Source organism: Oreochromis aureus, linkage group 18 (genome assembly GCF_013358895.1).
Source record: "Oreochromis aureus strain Israel breed Guangdong linkage group 18, ZZ_aureus, whole genome shotgun sequence".
Classification (NCBI taxonomy): domain Eukaryota; kingdom Metazoa; phylum Chordata; class Actinopteri; order Cichliformes; family Cichlidae; genus Oreochromis; species Oreochromis aureus.
Genome location: NC_052959.1, coordinates 13,812,898 through 13,836,832, shown reverse-complemented (window position 1 = coordinate 13,836,832; position 23,935 = coordinate 13,812,898). Strand labels below are relative to the sequence as shown.

General features: G+C 39.1%; 5 protein-coding genes across 5 annotated transcripts; 4 read left to right on the top strand and 1 right to left on the bottom strand.

The window, feature by feature from the left end:
* Positions 1 to 419: 419 nt before the first annotated feature.
* On the bottom strand, positions 420 to 1,352 carry ccl20a.4 (chemokine (C-C motif) ligand 20a, duplicate 4). Its single transcript, XM_031743742.2, has 4 exons — positions 1,112 to 1,352; positions 897 to 1,002; positions 720 to 800; positions 420 to 597 (listed from the first exon to the last, which is right to left on the bottom strand). The coding sequence occupies exons 1-4, from the start codon at positions 1,176 to 1,178 to the stop codon at positions 588 to 590; spliced, it is 264 nt and encodes an 87-aa protein (XP_031599602.2). The 5' UTR covers positions 1,179 to 1,352; the 3' UTR covers positions 420 to 587.
* A 3,664-nt stretch (positions 1,353 to 5,016) lies between these two features.
* Positions 5,017 to 6,058, top strand: LOC116323412 (C-C motif chemokine 20-like). The gene is made up of 4 exons (XM_031743747.2): positions 5,017 to 5,197; positions 5,302 to 5,410; positions 5,505 to 5,579; positions 5,667 to 6,058. The coding sequence occupies exons 1-4, from the start codon at positions 5,032 to 5,034 to the stop codon at positions 5,704 to 5,706; spliced, it is 390 nt and encodes a 129-aa protein (XP_031599607.2). The 5' UTR covers positions 5,017 to 5,031; the 3' UTR covers positions 5,707 to 6,058.
* A 1,445-nt stretch (positions 6,059 to 7,503) lies between these two features.
* On the top strand, positions 7,504 to 8,748 carry LOC116323417 (C-C motif chemokine 20-like). The gene is made up of 4 exons (XM_031743754.2): positions 7,504 to 7,642; positions 7,766 to 7,874; positions 7,992 to 8,066; positions 8,157 to 8,748. The coding sequence occupies exons 1-4, from the start codon at positions 7,576 to 7,578 to the stop codon at positions 8,215 to 8,217; spliced, it is 312 nt and encodes a 103-aa protein (XP_031599614.1). The 5' UTR covers positions 7,504 to 7,575; the 3' UTR covers positions 8,218 to 8,748.
* A 4,965-nt stretch (positions 8,749 to 13,713) lies between these two features.
* Positions 13,714 to 14,645, top strand: LOC116323418 (C-C motif chemokine 20-like). The gene is made up of 4 exons (XM_031743755.2): positions 13,714 to 13,839; positions 13,927 to 14,035; positions 14,133 to 14,207; positions 14,296 to 14,645. Exons 1-4 carry the CDS (start codon positions 13,773 to 13,775, stop codon positions 14,342 to 14,344), a joined length of 300 nt encoding a protein of 99 aa, XP_031599615.2. The 5' UTR covers positions 13,714 to 13,772; the 3' UTR covers positions 14,345 to 14,645.
* A 3,269-nt stretch (positions 14,646 to 17,914) lies between these two features.
* Positions 17,915 to 18,549, top strand: LOC116323413 (C-C motif chemokine 20-like). The gene is made up of 4 exons (XM_039602423.1): positions 17,915 to 18,012; positions 18,133 to 18,241; positions 18,338 to 18,412; positions 18,501 to 18,549. Exons 1-4 carry the CDS (start codon positions 17,943 to 17,945, stop codon positions 18,547 to 18,549), a joined length of 303 nt encoding a protein of 100 aa, XP_039458357.1. The 5' UTR covers positions 17,915 to 17,942.
* The last annotated feature ends 5,386 nt before the right edge of the window (positions 18,550 to 23,935 follow it).

The following is a 23,935-nucleotide window of genomic DNA, read 5'->3' as shown; positions in this document are numbered from 1 at the left end:
TTAACATTTGTTTGAAATGCGGTCCTTTTGTACTTTACACTTTGGTTGTATTATGCATCTTTATTGTGTCTCTTGTAATTAGTTTTTGCTGTATTTATATCTATTGTTGCTTTTAGTATCATCCTATTTCCACATTTTATTGTTTTAAGTCTCTGTCTTACTTCTATCTCATAAAATGAAATTCTTGTTTATGTTTACTCCATTACTGTACTGAAGTGCTATTTTTTTAAAGTGTTCGTTTCTCACTTTTAATCTTTCGCTGTTTTCTGATACTCCCTTCTGTTTGTAAAATGGATTTCTTTTCTTGCTGTAAACGCGTACTCATGCTGTGTCAGTAAGCTTTACTGCTAAATAGTAATGCAGAATAGTAGTGTTTTTTCATGAGGTCAATAAAAAGCAACGGATGCAATTATTAATATATTTTTAAAAAAATATACTGTATTTATTAGCTTTGAATCATGTTATACAAATGAAGTATAAAAAATATAAAAAACAGAACATAAAATACAATACTATGCTATTTAACTCTTACAGAACTAGTATGTAAACTGATGCCCTCAAGTGAGCTCCGTGAATGCCGATTGTCCTCAGTGTTTTCTGTTTAAAAAGAAAAAAAAAGGAAAGGATTAGAAATCAGAAACACAAGACTAATCTTGAATCAGTGTTTTTTTTTCTTCTGGTGTTTGATAGCTACAGATAGGGTAAGGAATTGATCTTACCGTGGCAGTAACGGAATGGCAATATTCACCCACTTGTCTTCAGGATTGGCACAGATATGTCTGTTTTTCACAGTCTTGAAACTGATGATTAAAAAGGTTCGGACATTAGTATCACATCAGAGCTGGCAGTCAGTGTTGATTATGTGTTTTAGTTGCAGTTGTGATTTTTTTCCTTACATTATTGCCCTGATATTGCAGTTATCATCTTGGACTGTGTAGCTTTTCAGCCATTTTACTGGGACAGGTTTTTGTTGGTACCGTGTGCAGCAATATTTCTTGGAACCTTTAAAGGAAAGAATGAGACATTTCAGTGAAAACAGCATTTTATATGACAATATGACAAAAAACAGTATAATAACGTCTCAGTGAATAATCGTGGAAGCCATACTCACTGCTTTCATTCAGTGCCACCAGCAGCAACACCAGCAGTACGGAGACACGCACGGCGAACTTTGCCATCCTCAGTAAATGAGCAGTGAATCAGTTTTCTGATCAGGATTCTCAGGGAGTCAGTGATGAAATGATTGTAACCGCCTGTGGCAGTGAAGTTTAAATACTGTGTGAGATGGAAGGGAAATGTCCCACGAGAGGTCAGGGAGGTGGAAAACCCTGTCTGAGTCATACGGGAAATGTGACTCGTCTTTTTTTCTACCACCGAAACCCCCTCCTCTATGTGTACATTATGCAAAATTGCTTACTTTCATGATACTAAGATTTTAAAATAATAATGTGAACATGTAACACCTTGCTATGTTACAATTTGCTATGTAATAATAGTTAGCATATGTTTATTATTCTACTTGTGTTAAAACATTTAATCACATAGCCAGCTGTATGTTGTAGTCCATGACTGAATGGTACAAAAGTCCCCTCCTCCATCTCCATTTCCTTGGAGTTTGGTGGCGAGGTCACTGAGGCAGTTAAACAACTCCTTGGTAGCAGGACCCCTGGGGTGGACGAGGTTTGCCTTGAGTTCCTGAAGGCTCTGGATACTGTAGGGCCGTTAGTTGATACACCTCTGCAACATCGCATGGAGATCTGGGGCGGTGCCTCTGGATTGGCAGACTGGATTGGTTCTCATCTTTAAGAAGGGGGACTAGAAGGTATGCTCAAAATACAGAGGGGTCACACTCCATGGTTTCCCTGAGAAGGTCTATGGTACTGAAAAAGAGAGCAACTGTGGTTGAACCTCAGATACAGGAGGAACAATTCGGTTTTCCTCCTGGTCGTGCAACAGTGGACGAAAGATCCTACCAAAGATATTTGAGGGTGCGTGGGAGTTTGCCCAACCAGTCTACATGTGTTTTGTGGACTGAGAAAAGGAAACCGTGTTCCTCAGAATGTCCTGTGGGCGGTGCTTCGGTGGTATGTGGTGTCTGGCCCTTTGCTACGAACCATTCGCTCCCTATGTAACTGTTGAAGAAACTTGGTCCGCATTGCCGGTAATAAGTCGGTCTCATTCCTGATCTCAGTTTTTTTTGCAGAGGATGCAAAAAAACTGAGAAAAAGAAACCCAAAACAAAACAATGCAACACTGATGCATAATGAATATTCTACTTTGACTTTGGGTGCTTTATTATGATGCTGGAAATTTTACCCCGTAAATACTAAATAGAAGATGTTCTGTCATAATATTTCTAAAATGTACAATATCTAGCTAGGTCATCACTGTAAATAAGTTAGATTTAATTGAGAAGATGGGACATGATGTACAGAAACCCCAAACCTCATAACTAAACATCCTGCTGATGTTACTGCTAGACAGATAACATCAGAAGCCCATGTAAACAAGACATGGGCTTCTATCTCTAAGTATAACCGCAAGCTGTTTTCATCTTAGCTGTTGACCTTCACTGAAAGTTCTCAGCGCTTGTTTTGTAATTTGAAAGTCTTTACTGTAGATGTATTGCCATGTCTTACTCGAATATGGTTAGAACGCAAACAATGTCATTAGTTACACTTGATCCTCTCCTGCTATGACAGACATCGCACTGTTCTCTTTTGTAGTACCGGTAGATTCAACAACATACAGTGCTAGCTGTACAGTTTAATACTAAAGCAAAGTTCCATTCTGTAAAAATGGCTGTTTTTTTCTTTCATGTGATTTATTTGACATGTAGCTGAAGAGCATCTGTTTGATCTATGATGTCACAAGGACAGATAGAGGAGCTTCACCACCTTATGCAACAATAGTTGAAATTGTTTTAGATTGTAGCTCATTATTTTGTCACACTCATATTAAGATTTATTGAGATCTTCACATTTCTGTATTTTCTGTTTAATCTTTCTATTTAATTAAACAGTTTATCTTATGTCATCTCATCTTATGTAATGTTATGTTATGTTATCTAATCTCATCTAATCTCATTTTATCTTATGTTATCGCTTCTCATTTTATCTCATCTCATCTCCTCTCAGTCTCATCTCTTCTTATCTTATCTTATCTCTTCTCATTTTATGTAATCTTATTTTATCTAATCTCATTTAATCTCATTTTATCTTATGTTATCTCTTCTCTTCTCATCTCATCTCATCTCATCTCTTCTTATCTTATCTTATCTAATCTTGTCTTATCTTATCTTATCTCTGCTCATTTTATGTAATCTTATTTTATCTAATCTCATTTTATCTTATGTTATCTCTTCTCATCTCATCTCATCTCATCTCTTCTTATCTTATCTTATCTTATCTCTGCTCATTTTATGTAATCTTATTTTATCTAATCTCATTTAATCTCATTTTATCTTATGTTATCTCTTCTCTTCTCTTCTCATCTCATCTCTTCTTATCTTATCTTATCTTATCTTATCTAATCTTGTCTTATCTTATCTTATCTTATCTCTGCTCATTTTATGTAATCTTATTTTATCTAATCTCATTTTATCTTATGTTATCTCTTCTCATCTCATCTCATCTCTTCTTATCTTATCTTATCTTATCTTATCTTATCTTATCTTATCTCTGCTCATTTTATGTAATCTTATTTTATCTAATCTCATTTAATCTTATGTTATCTCATCTCATCTCATCTCATCTCACCTTATTTGAACAGGGTTGAACAGGGACTCTTTCATCTGGGGAACATGAGGGACATTTTCTGTTTAAATGAGTTTGTTTTATTGATTTTTTTCAGTTTCCCCATCCATTTTCTTTTGTGATATCACATTTATTTTATTGAATTGATAAGCTGATTTTTAATTTTGGCTTCTGTAAGTAACGCAGTAATCTCCCATTTTTGGGGGGATGAATAAAGTATATCTTATCTAAAGATATCATTGTTGAGAATATTATAAGTAAAGTAAAAGCATTAGAAAGATATATATATATATATATGGTTTTCAATGATGTTTGACTATGAGATTGCAAAGTGCAGGAAATCGGTGATGTGGTTTTGTTGGAAACTTCATGATAAGCAATTACACTTACAATAAGCGCATCATGACCTATTTCAGTGCTCCAGATGCACAGCTTTTCCTTTGTTGCATGGGTCTTGGGTATAAAATAAGTTCCTCTGACCTAGAAAAGAACCTTAGTACAACCTCAAAGCAACCCACTTGTAGCGGCCCACATGAAGTCAGAGCACGGAGGTCTTCAGTGAAACTTTCATCCTTTTTTAACTCTTATCTCCACTTGTATTTAAATGTCACATACTTTATATATATCTATATATATATATTATTTTTATGTCTCTTATCTTTTAAGTTTATGCCAAGAGTCACAAAGAGGAATAACGCTTTATAAAACTATAAAACATCCCATGTTGGACGGCTGGCTCTGTAAGGGTTTTGTCTTATCGGGGTATGTTAACGCAGGTCACACTGGTCACATGCCTAACATGTGTGACCCAATATGTCTCTTTTCAGTTTTCCTATAATTACAACTTCTTGTTTATATTTGGTCAACATATGGCGTAATGAGCACTGAATAATATAAAAAGCTTTTCCAAAAAGCATCTGTATTTTGCCTTTATATAAATTCAGTTCAGCGAGCAATACTTTTTAACCACACAGTTTTTTATGTGACAGTTTTAATAATTTTGTACTTTACACATTTCTTTGTCTAAATACAATATATAATATGATGCTTAATTATTGTGCCCTAAATACAAGCAAATTTGTAACAACTTTATTTGATTTATAGAAAGTACATTTTTAATTAGCCTTTTAATTAAAAAGGGTTTTCCCCCCTTGTGTAAGGATTTATCATTAAGAAGTTTCCTTGGTTGGACAGAACTTTGGGTTCTTTAAAAAAAAAAAAAGGGCTGTTTTCATGACAGTCTAGCACCACTGATGTGGGCAGAGCTGAGGTATAAATGAAGCTGCTTAACAGTGCACCCCCTTTCACTCCACTTGAAGATAGGCGAGACCACTTTATCATCAGAATCACTGTTGTCAACGGAAACAAAGATATGGTGACAATCAAGGCCATGGTGATAGTGATCACACTCACTATTTGTCTGACTGCAAACACTTCTGACGGTATGTACTTGCTGCCTTTCTGTTTTTCGTCTTTAATTTTAATTATTTATACACAAGTTTTGCTTCTCAGCTGTCGAATCAAAATTTCTTTCCTTTTTTCACAGGTTATCGTTACTGCTGTCGAAGGTATATGATAGGCCGATTACGAGATTTTGAAATCAAGGGGTACTCAGTCCAGACTATTAAGGAGATGTGTCCCATCGATGCCATCATGTGAGCATCATTAAAATCATTTTAAAGGTTAAAGACAGCATTAATGATTACCGTGGGTGTATAAACATTTACATATTGCTTTCTTTTATTGCAGTTTCCACACAAAGAAGGGGAAAGCATGCACCAATCCAGCTCTGAAGTGGGTGATGGACGCTGTTGATCGTTTAAGGTGAGATTTTTAGAAAGAAAATAAAGAACAAATGTTCTGATTTGAAACAAACAACAAGAGAAGTAACTCCATCTATCATCATTTTAGGACTAAAGCGCAGAAGGTCCACCAGAACAACTCACAGTAGCAGAAATAGAGGATCATCTAAGCTGTTTAAGGATGCCAGCAACAGCAAACTGTTTTCTATGTGAGCTTTGCAGCCTGCAGCGTGCAGCCAGCAACCAGCAATGCATCACCAGTTTTAAATCCAGTGAACTCCAGCTTGAAAAGCCTGCTGTAAATGGCAAATGTGTTGTTCAACAATGCATATCTCAGCCTAGTTGTAAGAGCTTGTATCATATTATGTCTTTATCCTCTTTGTAAATATTGTTTTTTGCTTTTGTACGTTTATAAAATATTTTATAAAAAGAGTCATTTGTTTTATTAATGGTTTTGTAGTTTCATCTAATAATTCAAATAAAATGAGTACCTGTTCCAAGTCTAAAACAACTTCTGCTTGTGTGCTGTTGAATTATTATCTTTAGGCTGTGTACACCAGAAAAAATTCTAACTTTGACTATATTTATATATATTTATTCAATCTCCTTATTGCATCAGACTTTGATTGCATCACTTTTTTGTATTTTTCTATTTAATCAGCTGCTGTAACACAGTAACTTCCCAACTTTTGTGATAAACAAAGTATTTCTCATTATATTCTAATTACATTATCACAAACTGAGAATGCAGAATTCTAACTTATTGTAAATGTGGTGATTTAAATGTTCAAACAAGGCATCCACATTTTTTTGGCCACAAGGCACCACGAATGGACATTTTTAAAGTAATTTACACAAATTTCCCATAGTCTAAGTCGATATATTTGATGTGGAAAAGCACAGAATTCGATGGGCATTCATCCATCACGTCTCCGCCAAGTAAAAGAAAAAAAATCTTTCCTTGCTTGGAAGCAAGGTTCACTCAGAAAAAAGCAATCTACATGTAGCAGACATGATATAAGGGCATATTACAGATGATATATTTTATTATGCTTTCTATTTATTATGATAAAATAAGATAGATATTGTTACGTTCCCCTAAAAGGGTCAAGGCAAAAGAAATTCATGGACTGACAGTCACACAGTCTCAAAAAATGTAAACAAAGTGCCTGAAAATCCCTAACCCAAACACATAAAACCCCAAACGCCATAGTCAAGCGTTTTACACATTCATCCAACAAGTAAAAGAGCAGACTGAGTCGAAAGCAGACACTGTTAATGCCATTAGTATCACAGATCAAAACAAAAAGGCTGGTTAAAAACACCTGCCACAGTCCCCTATCAGTCAGAGGAAGCCGTACAATTAAATCGGTATCTCTTATTTTCTCCACTTTGCTTTTCTCCACACTGAAGAATCTGCTCACATCTATAATCCCATATTCTTTTTATCATTTTATGTCTCCTGATGGCCTGTTGTCACAGAAACATGGTATGTTTTGAAGCCATAATTAAAATATACCCGGACACATCTGTTTATGTCCAGAGAGGCCATAAATAGAGGATTTTTTTTAATGCCAACTTAAGTTTGACTCGGGTCAGACCAACAAGTACTCTGGATTTGATCTTGTAGAACATGAGGAACGCTTACACTGACACTCTCAAACATAATAAAGTCAGTGCTGTACAGTACAAACACATCAATATGATGATATACAGAACATAGAAATAGAGAAACAGTTAAAAACAGTTACACAGGATTTTTTCTGAAGTTTACTGTAAAATTTGAACAATCATACAACAATCATACAATCATAATCATAATCATACCAATGATTGCAAACACTATCACTGTTTTGTTCATGATGTAATGCTTCTTCTGCTGTGGGCTGAGCTGAAGTATTTATGAAGCTGCTGTGATCAGCACATTACCAGCACAGCCTCACTGACTCAACCTGAAGAGCCACCAGATACAGTGAGATAGCTTCATCATCACTGCTGCCACCACAAACACAAAGGACATGCTGCCAATCAAGGCTGTGGTGGTGATCGCACTTACTGTTTGTCTGACTGCAAGCACATTTGCTGGTAAGTACTTGTCTTCGTTTCTTTCGTTTCTTTTTTTTCTCCCTTAATCACATACACTTACACATCAGCATTTCCACTGCTGGGATCTGGCAGATACAGACATTATATTATACTCTTTCACAGCTTATCCTCACTGCTGTCGAAGGTACATGATAGGCAGGTTACAGGACTCCATCATCAAGGGGTACTCAGTCCAGACTGACACAGAGATGTGTCGCATCAATGCCATCATGTGAGCATCTTTAAAATTATTTTAACAAACTGCTTTAAAGATCAAAAAATACTTGAGAAGAAGTTAGTTTTTACTGTGGGTGTATAAACATTTACATATTGCTTTATTTTAACGTAGTTTCCACACAAAGAAGGGGAAAGCATGCGCTGATCCAGCTCTGAAGTGGGTGATGGACGCTGTCGATCGCATAAGGTGAGATTTTTAGAAACAGAATAAAGAGCAAATGTTTTGATTTTCTAAAAAAAACAGCAAGAGAAGTAACTCCATCTATCTTTATTTTAGGAATAAAGCACAGAAAATCCACCAGCGCAGCTCACAGGGGCGGAAAAAGAAGACCATCTGAGCTTTTTACGCACACGGTGGATGCCAGCTAAAGAAACACTTCACTCTTTTATATTCCACTGACGTCCGTCTCGTGCAGCCTGCTGCAAATGATAAATATGTCGTTAAACAACGGCAATATCAACTTAGTTTTAAAAGCTTGTGTAATATTTTAATTTCATATTCTTTGTAAATGTAAAATATGATTTTGTAGTTTCATATAAATGCTGAAATAAAATGAGCACATGTGCCAGATCTGCTTGTGTGCTGTTGTTTTCTGTGGTGAAAACATCCAGCTTTGGAAGTTCTGTGCTGCTAATAGTTAAACAGTGACAGATGAGAGTCCTGTGACATGAGTAGGAGGAAGTCATGGGAGCTGTAGAAGGAACAGGTATTTCTGTTGACATGGTGCCATTAACTCTCACTTAACTAACAAAGTAACATTCATGTAATATTCAAGTAATACAACAATAATGGTTTGAACTGCATAATATTAAATTGCAGTTTATTTATTTGGGTAATATGGGGTCATAAACTGGATGTAATAAAGTCTGCGAAGCAATGCAAATCAGAAATATTATAATATATATTGTAATATATTAATAAGAATATATAACTGCTAGGAATAAAACAGTGATATCTATGCATGTACATTTTTATATACTAACTTTAAAGTGGTTGTAACTTCATAATAATAAAGTAATATTGGTTGATGCTTTAACGTTTTAGAAAAGTTATGATGATGAAATTAAACTTACCTTACATCCCCAGCATGTGTTTGAAGCTAACTGTGTAAATATTCTGTCAGTTGCTGCGGTTTAAAACCTGGAAACACCTGAGATAGTTTCTATGCAATAACCAGGAATCCGGGCTGCAGAATGCATAACTCCCTGTTTTCTCTCCATGTTAATAACCTATGAAAGCAAACTCAAGTAATGTGTTACTTTGTGTATCATCACATTACTTTATCATATAGCCAAGTGAGTTTATTTGCAGTGCTCATGAACGCAAATCATACAGTCTCGATTTACAAGGTCCTTTGGAGAGGAAAGTCCATTAATGAGCTCTGAGCTTCAATCGCACATGAACAGGAACAGAATCTCCTCCATCCATCGCTCTCACACAGATTTCTCTCAGCGGGAAAACGCAAGGGCTTCTCCACAGAAGAGAGGAACAGATAAATAATCGTCAACAAACATAAGCGGCAGACTGACTCGCGCAGGTTTCAATTTTAAAGATTAAAGGATCTCTCCCAGTATAAGTAGTGGCAGGTTGATCAGCACATGACAAACAGGTGAGCTTGATTGCGTCAGGTGTGCCCGGGTGGAGGGTGGGAATTCTGGAAGGATCAAACCCGTGCAAGACAAAGCATGGTTAGGCACACACATGCAACACATCCACACACTCATAGTGATAGAAGGAGAGAGAGAATGGCAGCGATGCACAGGAGGACCATGACAGTCTTGTCAGGTGGCTGTTATGATGGGTAGACGCCTGACCTGATGGATACAGACTATTTGCTCACTCACGCAGAAATGCACTGATTTACTGACTTTTCTGTCTTTGTCTTTTGTCAGTCAACACCTAATACACTTGTGTGGACTTCTTCTTCTGTATTAAGCTATAGCCACTTGCCACTTGTGGTAGTTTATGTGTAATAACCAGAAATGAGAAATGAGAAATATGTAACCAAGACATGAGGTGGTTTTGGTGGAAAGTTTATAGTAAGCAATTGCATTTATAGTCCGTGCATCATGACCTAGTTCAGTGGTTCAAATGCACATCTTTTCCTTTGTTGTATCGGTCTTCGGTTTAAAATAAGCCCCTTTGACCTAAAACCTTCGTATAACCTCAAAACAAACCCACGTGTAGCGCCCACATTCAGCAAGAGCACGAAGATCTTCAGTGAAATACCTGATCCTCTTCAAACACTTATCCCCACGTGCTTCTAAATGTCACACACTGTATTAGTTATTTTTAGGTATTTTACGGTTTAAGTGCATGTTGAGATTCACAAAGAGGAACAATACCTCATATAACTTGTGCTAACACGTGTCTTTTTAAAGTTCTTCTTAAAAAAATACCCAAATACTAAGCTTATGTACACATTTAAAGTTCCTGTATTTTACTGCAGTTTAGTCCATTATAATTCAGAAGGAAATGCTTTTTTTGCTGGTTTTGCTGTGGAGGTTTTGTTGTGTTTTTTTGTTGTGGTTTTTCTAATCAACGCAGGATCAAAAATACAGCCTTTGCGTAAGTCTTGTTGCAAGCTGCAGCTTAACCAGACACTTTTGGTCACCGTTGACAAGCTTCAGGGATTCTGGCAGGAAATTTCCCAGCACTGACTCTGCCACAAATTTTTGATTACTATCAAAATGTGTAGGCCAGGGTGGGCAATTCCAGGCCCCTCAGGGCGTGTGTCCCTGCAGGTTTTAGATCTCACCTTGGGTCAACACACCTGAATCACATGATTAGTTCAGTTACCAGGCCTCTGGAGAACATCAGGACATGTTGAGGAGATAATTTAGCCATTTAAATCAGCTGTGTTGGTTCAAGGGACACATTTGTAAAACCTGCAGGGCACACCAGACACTCGTGCCCACCCCTGGTGTTCAGGCATTCTGGCTGTCCATTTCCAGGCCTCAGGGGCGGTGTCCTCCAGGCTTCAAGGGCGGGTGTCCTGCAGGTTTTAGATATCACCCTGGGTCAACACACCAGAATCAAATGATTAGTTCATTACCAGACCTCTGGAGAACTTCAAGACATGTTGACGAGGTCATTTAGCCATTTAAATCAGCCGTGTTGGATCAAGGACACATCTACAGCCTGCAGGACACCGGCCCTTGAGGCCTGGAGTTGGACACCCCTGGTGTAGGCTACCAAAACATTTAATAGGCATGTATCTATACTTTTGTTCCTGTGTGGGTTACACTACCATTTTTTATATTTAATCTCCTAGTTGTACCAGATTTTGAATTACTAAGGTGTAAACCTTTTTGTATTTTCTGTTTAATTGGCTGCTGTAACACAGTAATTTCTTCTTCTTCTTCTTTTTTGCTGCACATAGAAAACACATATTTTCCATAGCCCAGGATGACATCATTGATGTGGAAAAAGCATACAATTTTATGGACACTGGTTCATCAAATCTCCACCAATGAAAAATCTTTCCTTTCTTGAAAGCAAGGCTCATTCAGAAAATCTACTTGTAGCAGATATGAAATAACAGTTAATTACACAACGGTAAGAAAAATCTGTCATAACACAGGAAAAGGTAGGCCTGAAGCAAACCCACTCACACAGACAGGGTGAGTTTGCTAGTTTCAGTTTAGTTTTTATTATATTTTGTATTTATGATGATAAGATGATAAAGAATAGAATAAATATTAGAGATCTAGTAGTGTGATCTCAGTCTCAAAAGCACATTTGACCTTGTCCACGGAGTGTCCTGTGGGAGGTGCTCTGGGAGTATGGGGCATCTAAGAGCCAATCAGTGCTTATACTTCCATTGCAAGACCTTTGTCCACATAGCCAGCAATAAGTCAGATTTGTTCCTGGTGGGTGTTGGACTGCACCAGGGCTGATTCTGATCATAAATTTTATGGACAGAATTTCTAGCAGTAGTCAAGTGGCAAAAGGCTTCCACTTTGCTCTCTGAATCTCGTATCTGCTTTAATGATGTGGTTCATCAGCACCTCCAAGTCTGAGGTCATAGTCCTCAGTCAGAAAAGGGTGGAATTACCACTCTGGGTCAGGGGTGAGTTACTGCCCCAAGTTGATGAGTTTAAGTATCTCGTCTTGTTCACGAGTGAAGGGTGAGGGCAGCCGGAGATCGACAGACAGATCGGTTCTGCAGCTACAGTGATGCAGACGCTGTACATGTCTGTCGTAGTGAAGAGAGAATGTAAAAGCGAAGCTCTCATTATACTGGTCGATCTACATCCCTAACTTCACCTATGGTCACGAGCTGAGGGTAGTGACCGAAAAAACAAGATCGCGGGTACAAGTGGCAGAAATGAGCTTCCTCCAAAGGGTAGCTGGCCTCTCCCTTAGAGATAGGGTGAGGAGTTTGGCTATCTTTGAGAAGCTCAAAGTAGAGCTGCTGCTCCTCCACATTGAAAGGAGGTGGTCTGGGTATCTGATGGAGGATGCCTCCTGAATGCCTCCTGGGTGAGATGTTCCAGGCATGTCCCACCGGGAGGAGGTCTTGGGGCAGACACAGGACATGCTGGGGAGATTATATCTCTCAGATGGACAGTTTAGCATGTTTGGTGACGTTAACAGCAATGAATGGCTGCCAATGATTAGTTTCATCCTTTTACTTGATCAATGTACATTTTTATTGCAACAATCCAAAACAGTGAAAAATACAATGACAAGTCCAGAATATTCTTCAGTAAAACCTCAAAGGTACTGAATGCTCAACAATATGCTGAAAGGAAACTTAAGCACATACTCCCACACAATGTAACTGTTTAATTTAACATTAAACACAGTTAAGGCTCACAAATCACATTCCCACCTAAGTGGGAATAAATAAAATACATATGCAACAGTGGGGAGTGTAATACATAAGCCTATAAAGTGCTGTTAGGCTATAGTTTATACTTCCAGTGTCTTTGAATGAAACAGTTTGGCTATACTTCTATTTACTCTCCAGTAAAAAACCAAATTTCATGAACATGGAATTCTATTCATTCTTCTATTCAATTTGCTCTCCAGGAGAAACAAAGGTGTTCTTTGTTTCTCCTTTACACTAAGTAATATGCTAAACACTGATACATCTTACACCAAATTGTTCGTTTTCTTAAAACAGACACTTATGTGCCCTTGTATTTGAATACAAATACCATATATAAAATATCACACTTAGGTAATAAAATAGAGACAGGTTTATAATTGAATTTTTGTCTCTGCCTTTTAAATTATCACCAGTAAAAATCAATGGTTGTATCTATGTTTAAACCAGTGACATAGACATTCTCCTAATTTAAGAATGACGGTTTTGTGTTGTCCATGCTGACAGTCACAAAAAGGAGCAACACCTTATAAAATTTCCCACATTGCACTGCTGGCTCTACAAGAGTCTTTGTCAGGTCAGGGTGTGTTAATGCAACAATAAACATGTATGATGCAATGTTTTTCTTTTCAATTGCCCATAATTATAATTCCTTGCTTCCTACTGAGCTGTGTTTGAATATGAAATCAATTCTTCCCAAAAGTTACACTTTTTTCCACATTTAATCAATAACCACGCTACCTTTGTGTGACAGGTGTGTGTATGTGCATAAACACTGTAAGACTGGAAAAGTGTTAAATAAAAGTTGTTCCATAAATTTCCATAATCAAAACAAATGTTTCCAAACACTGCCATTGTGTGGATCCATGTGGATTCAACGCCCCTCCTACTTGTGCGTCTGCTGGGACTTTTTGTGATGATGTCATATGTCTTGATGCTTTTAGAGCTGAGGTATAAATGAGGCTGCTGTGATTAGCACACAACCTCTCCGACTCCACCTGAAAAGGCAAGACAGTTTCATCATCAGAGTCACTGCTGCCAACACAAACTAAGAAGACATGCTGCCAATCCGAGCTGTGGTGGTGATCGCACTTACTGTTTGTCTGACTGCAAACACATCAGCAGGTTTGTATTTGTTGCTTTCTTGTCCTTTCTTGCCTTTCATTGATTTGTTTCTTGTTTAGTCACAAATTGTCTTTCCTTCTTTCACAGCTCATCCTCACTGCTGTCGAGGGTACATGACAGGCAGATTATCATATTCAACCATCAAGGGGTACTCAGTCCAGACTGACACAGAGATGTGTCCCATCAATGCCATCATGTGAGCATCATTACAATTACTTTAACAAACTGCTTGAAAGAAATTAGTGTTTACTGTGGGTGTATAAATATTAACATATTGCTTTATTTTAATGTAGTTTCCACACAAAGAAGGGGAAAGCATGTGCCGATCCAACTCTGAAGTGGGTGATTGATGCTATCGATCGCATAAGGTGAGATTTTTAGAAACAGAATAAAGAGCAAATGTTCTGATTTTCTAATAAACAGCAAGAGAAGTAACTCCATTTATCATCATTTTAGGAATAAAGCACAGAAGATCCACCAGCGCAGCTCACGGCAGATGAAATAGAAGATCATTGGAGCTTTTTAAAGAGAGAGCTGATGCCAACTACAGAAAACAAACAGTTTTTTATGTGATCTTTGCATCCAGCAACTGTTTTATAGTCCAGTGAACTCCACAATGTGGAGCCTGCTGTAAATAAGAAAGATGTTGTCAAACAATGGACATATTAGCTCAGTTTTAAGAGGTCTATAATATTAATTTATACAATTATATAATTTATTTGTAATTGTAATATTTTTGTTTTGTGCATGTAGTGGTGTGTTAAAAACGAGTAATTCATGCAATTGTTTTTGTGGTTTTATACATACATTGAAATAAAATGAGTACCTGTTGTGGGTCTAAAACTATTACCACTTATGCGCTTTTGAATTTTCACACTAAACACGTGACACTGCATTCCTCCTTTTATCTTCTTTCCAGAGTTCCAGCTCAAGACATTTGTGTCATAACATGAAACCTAGAAAACAGCTAAACAATAACTGACGAAACCTCTCATAGGAGGAAGTTGTGGGAGCTGTTTATGTAAAGCATGTAGTAGAACAGGTATTTCATCAGCTATAATGAAGTGGAAGGCTTAGAAGGCTTAAATTAGAGCTGCAAAATGCATAACTGCCTGTTTTCTATCCACTTTAGTGTTAATACCCTATTCAACTTTAAACTTGAAGTAATGTGATGATTAACTGGTGTGATGACCCGCCTCGGTTTGTCTTTGTCGGTCACATGATTCTGGAGTGAAGCCAAGGAAGCCTAGCCAGGTGGCAGGTGGCAACTGAGCTGATGGTTACAGACTCTTTGCTCACTCATTCAAAAATGCACTGATTTATTGACTGTGAATAATAAAAGTCAATACTAAACACACGTGTGTGTGTGGATTTCCTCTTTTATTATAACACTGGAAACATCTGTGGCAGTTTATGTGTAATAAGGAGAAATCAGGGCTACAAAATTCATAATCACAAATTTCTCCTTAATTTTCTACAATTAAAAACCAGAAAAAACTTGTCTGTACTTTTGAAGAGAAAAGGTTAAAATATTCACATGACCTTGACAACAACACCTGATTAATGGCAGATAACCAACAAGGAAGTTGCTGAGACATTTCCACTTTATAGTCCTACCTGCGGGCAAAGATAGGTGAAATTTTCCGGCGACCCTGCCAGAACCACAGAGCTGTCAGAAAACAGGGAGGAGTCTACAATAGGGGAAGTCCAGGTGCTCAAACAGAGCTGCACCTCCACACTCTGCTTGGCTGGTTCAGCTTCCTGTGACCATCTTTGCTGCATTCTTGTACATTTCACTTTTGCATTATATTTAAAAACAAAAGACTAGCTACATTATGTACTCATGAAACTTTAACATTGTTGCTTTACACTTTAATAATATTATTTAACATTACACCACAAAATTATGTGAATAAAATTCATTTTTAGAAGGTGATCATGCTTCATCTGATATCCTGTTTCACATTTTAACAATTACTTAACTCAACACAATGACATGGATATGATGATGAGGGGCTGCTGGTACACTGAGGGGACACACTGCAGGGATTCTATGCATTATAAGTTCATTATTACACACACCCAGCTAAAAACTAAAGTAATGAAAAAATTGTGGCAGTGCAAACATTTTTCTAAAGATTTACTAGGTCAACTTTATGCACAAAATTAAAAGATATGTTTGCTTTTCACTCTAAAAAAGAAAACATTGATAAACCTTAAGATATCAGAACAACATGATGCAATGCCTTTTTGAAAATTCTCAGCTTTTGACTTTTGTTGCTGACTTTAAAGAGCTCCTCATTTAGTCAATAATTCTAGCAACCTGAACTTTCTTGTTCATCTAATTACAATATTCCTGTGTGGTTGAAAATAAACTTGTAGCTTCAGTGGTATGTATTTCCCCATTCTCAGAGGCTTGGCTTGTATTGCTCCCAGCTGCCGACCTGGGACTTTTCATCTGTTTGGCTGCTGTACTAACCACTACACCGTGGCAACACATGGAACCTTCCTTTACAAATCATTTAGCTGATAAAACTACATTTATTTAATGTAGAATAAATAAAATGAAGAGGACACAGCAGAAGGTTAGCCGAATCACTGTTTCTTCTGAATAGGTAAACCACACTAGTTTGGTTAAAGCCATAATCTCTGCAGGTAACAAGTGAACTGGAAATGCATCCCAATCATTCTATGAATGAATTATCACATGCTTGGTTGGTTGGATTGTTAGTTGTTTGGTTTGTATGGTTGGTTGGTTGGATGTTTGGTTGGATTGTTAGTTGTTTGGTTTGTATGGTTGGTTGGTTGGATGTTTGGTTGGATTGTTAGTTGTTTGGTTTGTATGGTTGGTTGGTTTGATGATGGGTTGGATGGTTGGTTGGTTGGTTGGTTGGTTGGTTGGTTGGTTGGTTGGTTGATTGGTTGGTTGGTTGGTTGGTTGGTTGCATGATTGGTGGATTGGGTGGTTGGATTGTTAGTTGTTTGGTTGGTTGGTTGGTTGGTTTGATGATGGGTTGGATGGTCTTTGGCTGTTTGGTTGGTTGTCCTTTGGGCTCATTTACTTGGTTGCATGATTGGTGTCTACCTTGGTTGATTTGGCACGGTGGTTAGCACTGTTGCCGCACAGCAAGGTCCTGGTTCAATTCCACCATTGATGATGGGTTTTCTGTGATGGTTTGCATGGTCTGGTTGGTTGGTTGGTTGCATGATTGGTGGATTGGGTTCCTCCCACCGTTAAAGACATGCAGCTTGTATGGTTGGTTGGTTTGATGATGGGTTGCCACTGGTTCGTTGTAAATGGTTGGTTGGTTGGTTGGTTGGTTGCATGATTGGTTGATTGTCCCTGTGTGTCAGCCCTGTTGACAGACTGGCGACCTGTGGTTGGTTTGATGATGGGCTGGATGTTTGAGGGTCGCTGGGATTTTACTCCAGCGCCCTGTGTCCTTTAGTCTCATTTACTTATCAGAATTTTGTCTTTGCTGATTTAACACTAAATAGTTTACTGTTATTCTTAAAAATGCAACTAAAAAATTTTCAGCAAGACTAAAAATTAAATCAGATATATTGAGTTCAATATAGTTTAAATGTAGTGTATATTTACCCTGGTACACTTGAGTTTTTCATAAGCTTGTCTTTTATTGAGTATTTTACATCAGGTGCTGTATGGCTTGTTGCTGCTGGATCTGCGGTCATTTTCCTGTAATAAGAAGAAAAATTTGATCTCACCTACTTTATCTTTAAATAGTTTTGAAACAGACATTTAATCGTACCTGGGAGTTTTTCAAACTGATATTATCGGTGAAATAGTAAGCATCTGCACATATTTGGTCTATAAATATCACAATATTCCATAATCAGTGCAGTTTTGGAAGCCTGCAGATCCATGGATCCATGTGTATTTATAGGTCCCTCCCACGTGTTCCACCTGTTTTGTTTTTATTTCTAACTTGGAATGCTGGGATTTTTCTAGTTCGCTCAGAGCTGAGGTATAAATGAGGCTGCTGTGATCAGCAGATTACCAACACAACCTCTCTGACTCCACCTGAAGAGCCACCTGAAAATTCATCATCAGAGTCACTGCTGCCAACACAAACTAAGAAGTCATGCTGCCAATCCGAGCTGTGGTGGTGATTGCACTTCTTACTGTTTGTCTGACTGCAAACACATCAGCAGGTTTGTATTTGTTTCCTTCTTGTCTTATTTTCTTTGATTTTTTTTCTGATTAATCACATTTACACATAAGCATTATTTTTAGTCCCCTGTTTGAACAAATTGTCTTTCCTTCTTTCACAGCTTATCGTCACTGCTGTCGAGGGTACATGACAGGCAGATTACCATATTCAGCCATCAAGGGGTACTCAGTCCAGACTGACACAGAGATGTGTCCCATCAATGCCATCATGTGAGCATCATTACAATTATTTTAACAAACTGCTTGAAAGAAATTAGTGTTTACTGTGGGTTTATAATGATTTACATATTGCTTTATTTAATGTAGTTTCCACACAAAGAAGGGGAAAGTATGCACCAATCCAGCTCTGAAGTGGGTGATTGATGCTATCGATCGCATAAGGTGAGATTTTTAGAAACAGAATAAAGAGCAAATGTTTTGATTTTCTAATAAACAGCAAGAGAACTAACTCCATCTATCATCATTTTAGGAATAAAGCACAGAAGATCCACCAGCAGAGCTCACAGCTGCAGATATAGAAGATCATCTGAGGTTTTTAATTAGACCACTGATACCAGCTACAGAAAACAAACTAAGAGCTTGTATAATATTTATTTATACTTTGTAAATATTAGATTTTGGTTTTTGCATCTAGTGTTGTGGTAAAAAAAAAAAAAAAAAAAAAAAAAAAAAAAAAAAGCGTAATTTATGAATATGTTTTTGTGATTTTATACATACATTTAAATAAAATGAGTACCTGTTGCAGGTCTAAAACTATTACCAATTATGTGCTGTTCAATTTTTTTCACACTAAACACATGACCCTCCATTCCTCCTTTTATCTTCTTTCCTAGTTTATAACAGTGAAAAATTCCAGCTTGGAAGTTCTGTGCTGCAATCTAATTGTTAAACAAAAGTCCTGTGACATCAGCAGGAGGAAGTCACAGGCGCTGTTTATTTAAAGCATGTAGCAGAACAGGTATTTCTGTGCAGACAAGATATCATCAGCTCTAATGATGGTGTTTAGTTGCACTTTTCACTACAGGCTGGTAATAATGATGCAATAGTGGGGTAATGAGGTGGAAGGAACCCGGTAATAACACAGAAAGAGGACGTTATTACTAATTACTAAAGTAATATCAAGGTCATATCATGAATCACAATTGTTTGACAAAAACCAATATTAGACTAATTGGGTGATAAGAGACCAGAAAATGGGAATAGTGGGAAATGTAGAAACAACATATGCCAATAAAACAATGCCAGTTAGTACAGCAGTATATTGAGGACAATATGATGCTAGCAATAAAATTGTAAGAACTGTGCATTTGAATTTTTATATACTGACTTTAAAGTGGTTGTAACCTCATAACAATAAGGTAATATGGGTTAATGTTTTAACATATTAGAATAGTATTACCATATTATGATGCTAATATGAATCTTACCTTACATCCGCAGCATTTGTAACAGTGGAAATATTATTATATGTGGCCTGTTACCTGGAAACATCTGAGATACTTTCTGAGCATGTATACAACACTTTGATACTCAAATGTAGCTTTAGGCCACATCAGTATGCGAGTGGAAGTGATTTTTAGATGGCATGGATACACAGTGGTCATGTGGCAAGACCTTCATGTGCTGCTGTGCACTGCCACCCACTGCTGGTACTCTGCACTACACACCGAAGGGTCCCCCCTGTGATTTTATATGATATCATTATTATATACACCCAGCTTAAAGTCATAAATTATGACAGTGTAAAAAGGTTTCTACAGATTTACTAAGTCAACTTTCTGTGGGAAGAAAATGATGGATGTGGAGAAATACATCCATTATCAGTGGCTGTTCAGCATGTCTTATGCCCTTATGGTCACTTTACATTTTGCTTGATCATTATTCATAATCGCTTTATTGGGAAATGAGCCAAGGTGTGAAAATGGGTGTAGGTCACAATCAGCCAGGGTTTCGGGTGAGCTCATTGTGAAACCTAACCCCACCCTATCATGTGATTTCTTGAGGTGAGATGGCCCAGGGTGTGAGTGGCCGTTAAGGTGTCTGGGAAGGGATCTCAGAACTGGATTATAGATGGCAGACAGTTGGTGTCGTAAACCACCGCCTCTGTTCAAAGATGGTCGCTCACAGTGGACTTAGATGGCCTCTTTCACTCCTCTTTCAAACCATCTGTCCTCTCTGTCCAAAATGTGAACATTGGCATCCTCGAAAGACTGACCTTTGTCCTTTAGATGCAGATGAACTGCTGAGTCTTGTCCTGTGGAGGTGGCTCTTCTATGTTGTGCCATGCACTTGTGAAGTGGCTGTTTGGTCTCTCCGATGTAGAGGTCTGGGCATTCCTCGCTGCACTGTACAGCATGAACTACATTGTTAAGTTTGTGTTTTGGAGTTTTGTCTTTCGGGTGAACCAGTTTCTGTCTGACTGTGTTGCTGGGTCTGAAATGCACTGGGATGTCATGCTTGGCGAAAACTCTCCTGAGTTTCTCTGATACACCGGCTACATGTTCATCGTGACCTTTTCCAGCTCTCCAAATCCACAGGTTTTCATTTTTATTTATAATTTTGCATTAGTTGATCATTTATCCTCTTTAAACACTTTATCCCCACGTGCTTCTGAATGTCTCACACTGTATTAGTTTTATTTTTGCATCTTTTATGTTTTAATTGTTTTAACTGCCTGGTGAGTCACAAAGACACTCCTTATAAAACTTCCCATGTTGCAGAGCTGGCTTTGCATGAGTTTTTGTCTTGTCAGGGAGTGTTAACCTAACATGTTACCCAATATTTGTATGTATATATATATATATCTTTAAAATTATATAAATTTATAATTGTGTGTACATATATATATATATATATATATATATATATATATATTAAAAAAACACCCAGCACGCCCCTGCAGGCGGTTTATCCTTCAAGCTCGGGTCCTCTACCAGAGGCCTGGGAGCTTGAGGGTCCCATGCAGTATCTTAGCTGTTCCCAGGACTGCGCTCTTCTGGACAGAGATCTCCGATGTTGTTCCCGGGATCTGCTGGAGCCACTCGCCTAGCTTGGGAGTCACCGCACCTAGTGCTCCGATTACCATGGGGACCACCGCTACCTTCACCCTCCACATCCTCTCGAGCTCTTCTCTGAGCCGTTGGTATTTCTCCAGCTTCTCGTGTTCCTTCTTCCTGATATTGCTGTCATTCAGAACCGCTACATCGATCACTACAGCCGCCTTCTTCTGTTTGTCTACCACCACTATGTCCGGTTGGTTAGCCACCACCATTTTGTCCGTCTGCATCTGGAAGTCCCACAGGATCTTAGCTCGGTCATTCTCCATCACCCTTGGGGCATCTCCCATTTTGACCTCGGGACTTCCAGGTTATACTCGGCACAGATGTTCCTGTACACTATGCCGGCCACTTGGTTATGGCATTCCATGTATGCCTTGCCTGCTAGCATCTTGCACCCTGCTGTTATGTGCTGGATTGTCTCTGGGGCATCTTTACACAGCCTGTACCTGGGGTCTTGCCTGGTGTGATAGACCCCAGCCTCTATGGATCTTGTACTCAGAGCTTGTTCTTGTGCTGCCATGATTAGTGCCTCTGTGCTGTCTTTCAGTCCAGCTTTGTCCAGCCACTGGTAGGATTTCTGGATATCAGCCACCTCCTCTATCTGCCGGTGGTACATACCGTGCAGGGGCCTGTCCTTCCATGATGGTTCCTCGTCTCCCTCCTCCTTCTTGGGTTTCTGCTGCCTGAGGTATTCACTGAGCACTCAGGGTGCTGGACTTGGGGTGAAACCCTCCATGCATGGTCAGGAGCTTTCTTGTCTTGATGTCAGTGGCTTCTAGCTCCTCCTTTGGCCAGCCTATTACCCCAGCAGGGTACCTGATCATGGGCAGGGCGTAGGTGTTGATGGCCCGGATCTTGTTCTTACCGTTCAGCTGACTCCTCAGGACTTGCCTGACCCTCTGCAGGTACTTGGTGGTTGCAGCCTTTCTAGCAGCCTCTTCATGGTTCCCATTCGCCTGCGGGATCCCCAGGTACTTGTAACTGTCCTCTATGTCTGCAATGTTGCCTTCTGGTAGTTCAATCCCCTCAGTTCTGATTACCTTCCCTCTCTTTGTTACCATCCGACTACACTTCTCCAGTCTGAACGACATTCTAATGTCATTGCTGTATAGCCTGGTAGTGTGGATCAGTGAATCGATGTCTCGTTCACTCTTGGCATACAGCTTGATGTCATCCATGTACAGGAGGTGGCTGACAACTGCTCCGTTCCGTAGTTGGTATCCATAGTCAGTCTTGTCAATGATCTCACTGAGGGGGTTCAGGCCTATGCAGAACAGCAGTGGGGACAGAGCATCTCCTTGGTAGATCCCGCACTTGATGGTGACTTGTGCTATGGGCTTGAGGTTGGCCTCCAGTGTTGTCCGCCACATCCCCATTGAGTTCCTGATGAAGGATCCTTAGGGTCCTGTTGATCTTACGCCAGCGGTGTCAAACTCAATTGCACAGGGGGCCAAAACTCAAGGCACACTTTAGGTTGCGGGCCAAACAAGATAAACATTAATTGAACACACTAAAACAATGTTTTTTAAACATAAATATAAATAAAAACGGACAGGAATATTATTCCAGATTAAATAAACTTTAAAAAAAAAACTTTAACTTTAAATATCCTGTCAAAATTATGCAAGTTAGAAAAATGAACATGCAGCCAAAAACCCCAGAAAAAATAAATGAAAGCATACACAAGGTTGGAGACGCATGCAGACGAAGCATTGCTTCAGGAATGGAACTAATAAACTGTGCAGGCCATTCAGTGTCGTACTTTCCTATGAGTGTATCATTACACTGCAGCTCCATCTGAATCTGCACAGGTGCAGTTCAGCAAAGTCCGCTGACTTGGTTCAACATTACTTGGCAACAGGGAAAATGAGGCAGGTTGCACTGGTGCATTAGTGACAGTTTCACTTGAATTGCCTTCACTGCATCATACATACCATGTCCATGAACAGACAGATTTCCTTGCTGAGCTCAAAAACTCTATTGAGAACTTTTCCCCAACTCAGCCAACGGACCTCTGTATGATAAGGAATGTCGGCAAACTCTGAATCTATTTCCTACATAAAAGACTGAAATTTACGGTTTGCGTTACGGTGATCACTACATGCTCGATTTTTAGGACTTTACCACACAGCCTTTCCTGATGTATGATGCAGTGATATGCTGTTAACTCACCGGTACAGTTCTCCTCCTGCATCTTTACTCGCATCCTGCTGACTAGTCCGCTTTTTCCACCGCACAACACCGGCGCTCCATCTGTTGTAAGTCCAACAAGTTTGTCCCAGGGCAGTTTCATGTCGGTTACACTTTGACATACGTTTTAAAAAATGTCTTTCCCTGCTGCTACGGAGCCTGGGGCGGTCTGCTTGCCTCCACCCCGGGGGAAAGGGTCACATCTCTTGGGTCTGGGTGCCGTTTTCCCCTCTGGGGGCGAGGGTACCTGGACCCGGGCATAGAGTATGTTTGGGGAGTATGATTGTGTGTACATGTCTATGTATGTCTGTCCCTACGTTGGGTGAGTGCTGAGTGTTTGTATATGTGTGCATGAGGGTGGGAAAGCATGTTTATGTCTGTGTGTGCCTGTTTGTCTGTGTCTATATGTCAGGTCGGGTCTTAGACTCCACCTCCCTGGGTACTCCCAGGCCCTCCAAGTGTGGAGGCTATCTCCCTCACCACACTCCCTGCTGGTAACTGATGCCCTCAGGGGTTGGTGCATTGGTGGTTCTTGGTGTCCGGGCTGGGCGCTCAGGTATGCACCAGCTCACTCCCGGTGGCTACTTGGCGGGCCTGGTGCCTGTCGCTCGGTCAGGCCTCTTCCGGGCAAAGGGGCCCTTGGGCCTCGGCTTCG

Coding starts and splice junctions, on each gene's coding strand:
- LOC116323418 (XM_031743755.2), top strand. CDS start 13,773: ATGCTGCCAATCCGAGCTGTGGTGGTGATCGCACTTACTGTTTGTCTG. Junction 13,840..13,926: donor GACTGCAAACACATCAGCAG/GTTTGTATTTGT, acceptor CTTCTTTCACAG/CTCATCCTCACTGCTGTCGA. Junction 14,036..14,132: donor TGTCCCATCAATGCCATCAT/GTGAGCATCATT, acceptor ATTTTAATGTAG/TTTCCACACAAAGAAGGGGA.
- LOC116323412 (XM_031743747.2), top strand. CDS start 5,032: ATGAAGCTGCTTAACAGTGCACCCCCTTTCACTCCACTTGAAGATAGG. Junction 5,198..5,301: donor GACTGCAAACACTTCTGACG/GTATGTACTTGC, acceptor CTTTTTTCACAG/GTTATCGTTACTGCTGTCGA. Junction 5,580..5,666: donor GACGCTGTTGATCGTTTAAG/GTGAGATTTTTA, acceptor TCATCATTTTAG/GACTAAAGCGCAGAAGGTCC.
- LOC116323417 (XM_031743754.2), top strand. CDS start 7,576: ATGCTGCCAATCAAGGCTGTGGTGGTGATCGCACTTACTGTTTGTCTG. Junction 7,643..7,765: donor GACTGCAAGCACATTTGCTG/GTAAGTACTTGT, acceptor ACTCTTTCACAG/CTTATCCTCACTGCTGTCGA. Junction 8,067..8,156: donor GACGCTGTCGATCGCATAAG/GTGAGATTTTTA, acceptor TCTTTATTTTAG/GAATAAAGCACAGAAAATCC.
- LOC116323413 (XM_039602423.1), top strand. CDS start 17,943: ATGCTGCCAATCCGAGCTGTGGTGGTGATTGCACTTCTTACTGTTTGT. Junction 18,013..18,132: donor GACTGCAAACACATCAGCAG/GTTTGTATTTGT, acceptor CTTCTTTCACAG/CTTATCGTCACTGCTGTCGA. Junction 18,242..18,337: donor TGTCCCATCAATGCCATCAT/GTGAGCATCATT, acceptor TATTTAATGTAG/TTTCCACACAAAGAAGGGGA.
- ccl20a.4 (XM_031743742.2), bottom strand. CDS start 1,178: ATGGCAAAGTTCGCCGTGCGTGTCTCCGTACTGCTGGTGTTGCTGCTG. Junction 1,003..1,111: donor GGTGGCACTGAATGAAAGCA/GTGAGTATGGCT, acceptor TTTCCTTTAAAG/GTTCCAAGAAATATTGCTGC. Junction 801..896: donor TGCAATATCAGGGCAATAAT/GTAAGGAAAAAA, acceptor TTTAATCATCAG/TTTCAAGACTGTGAAAAACA.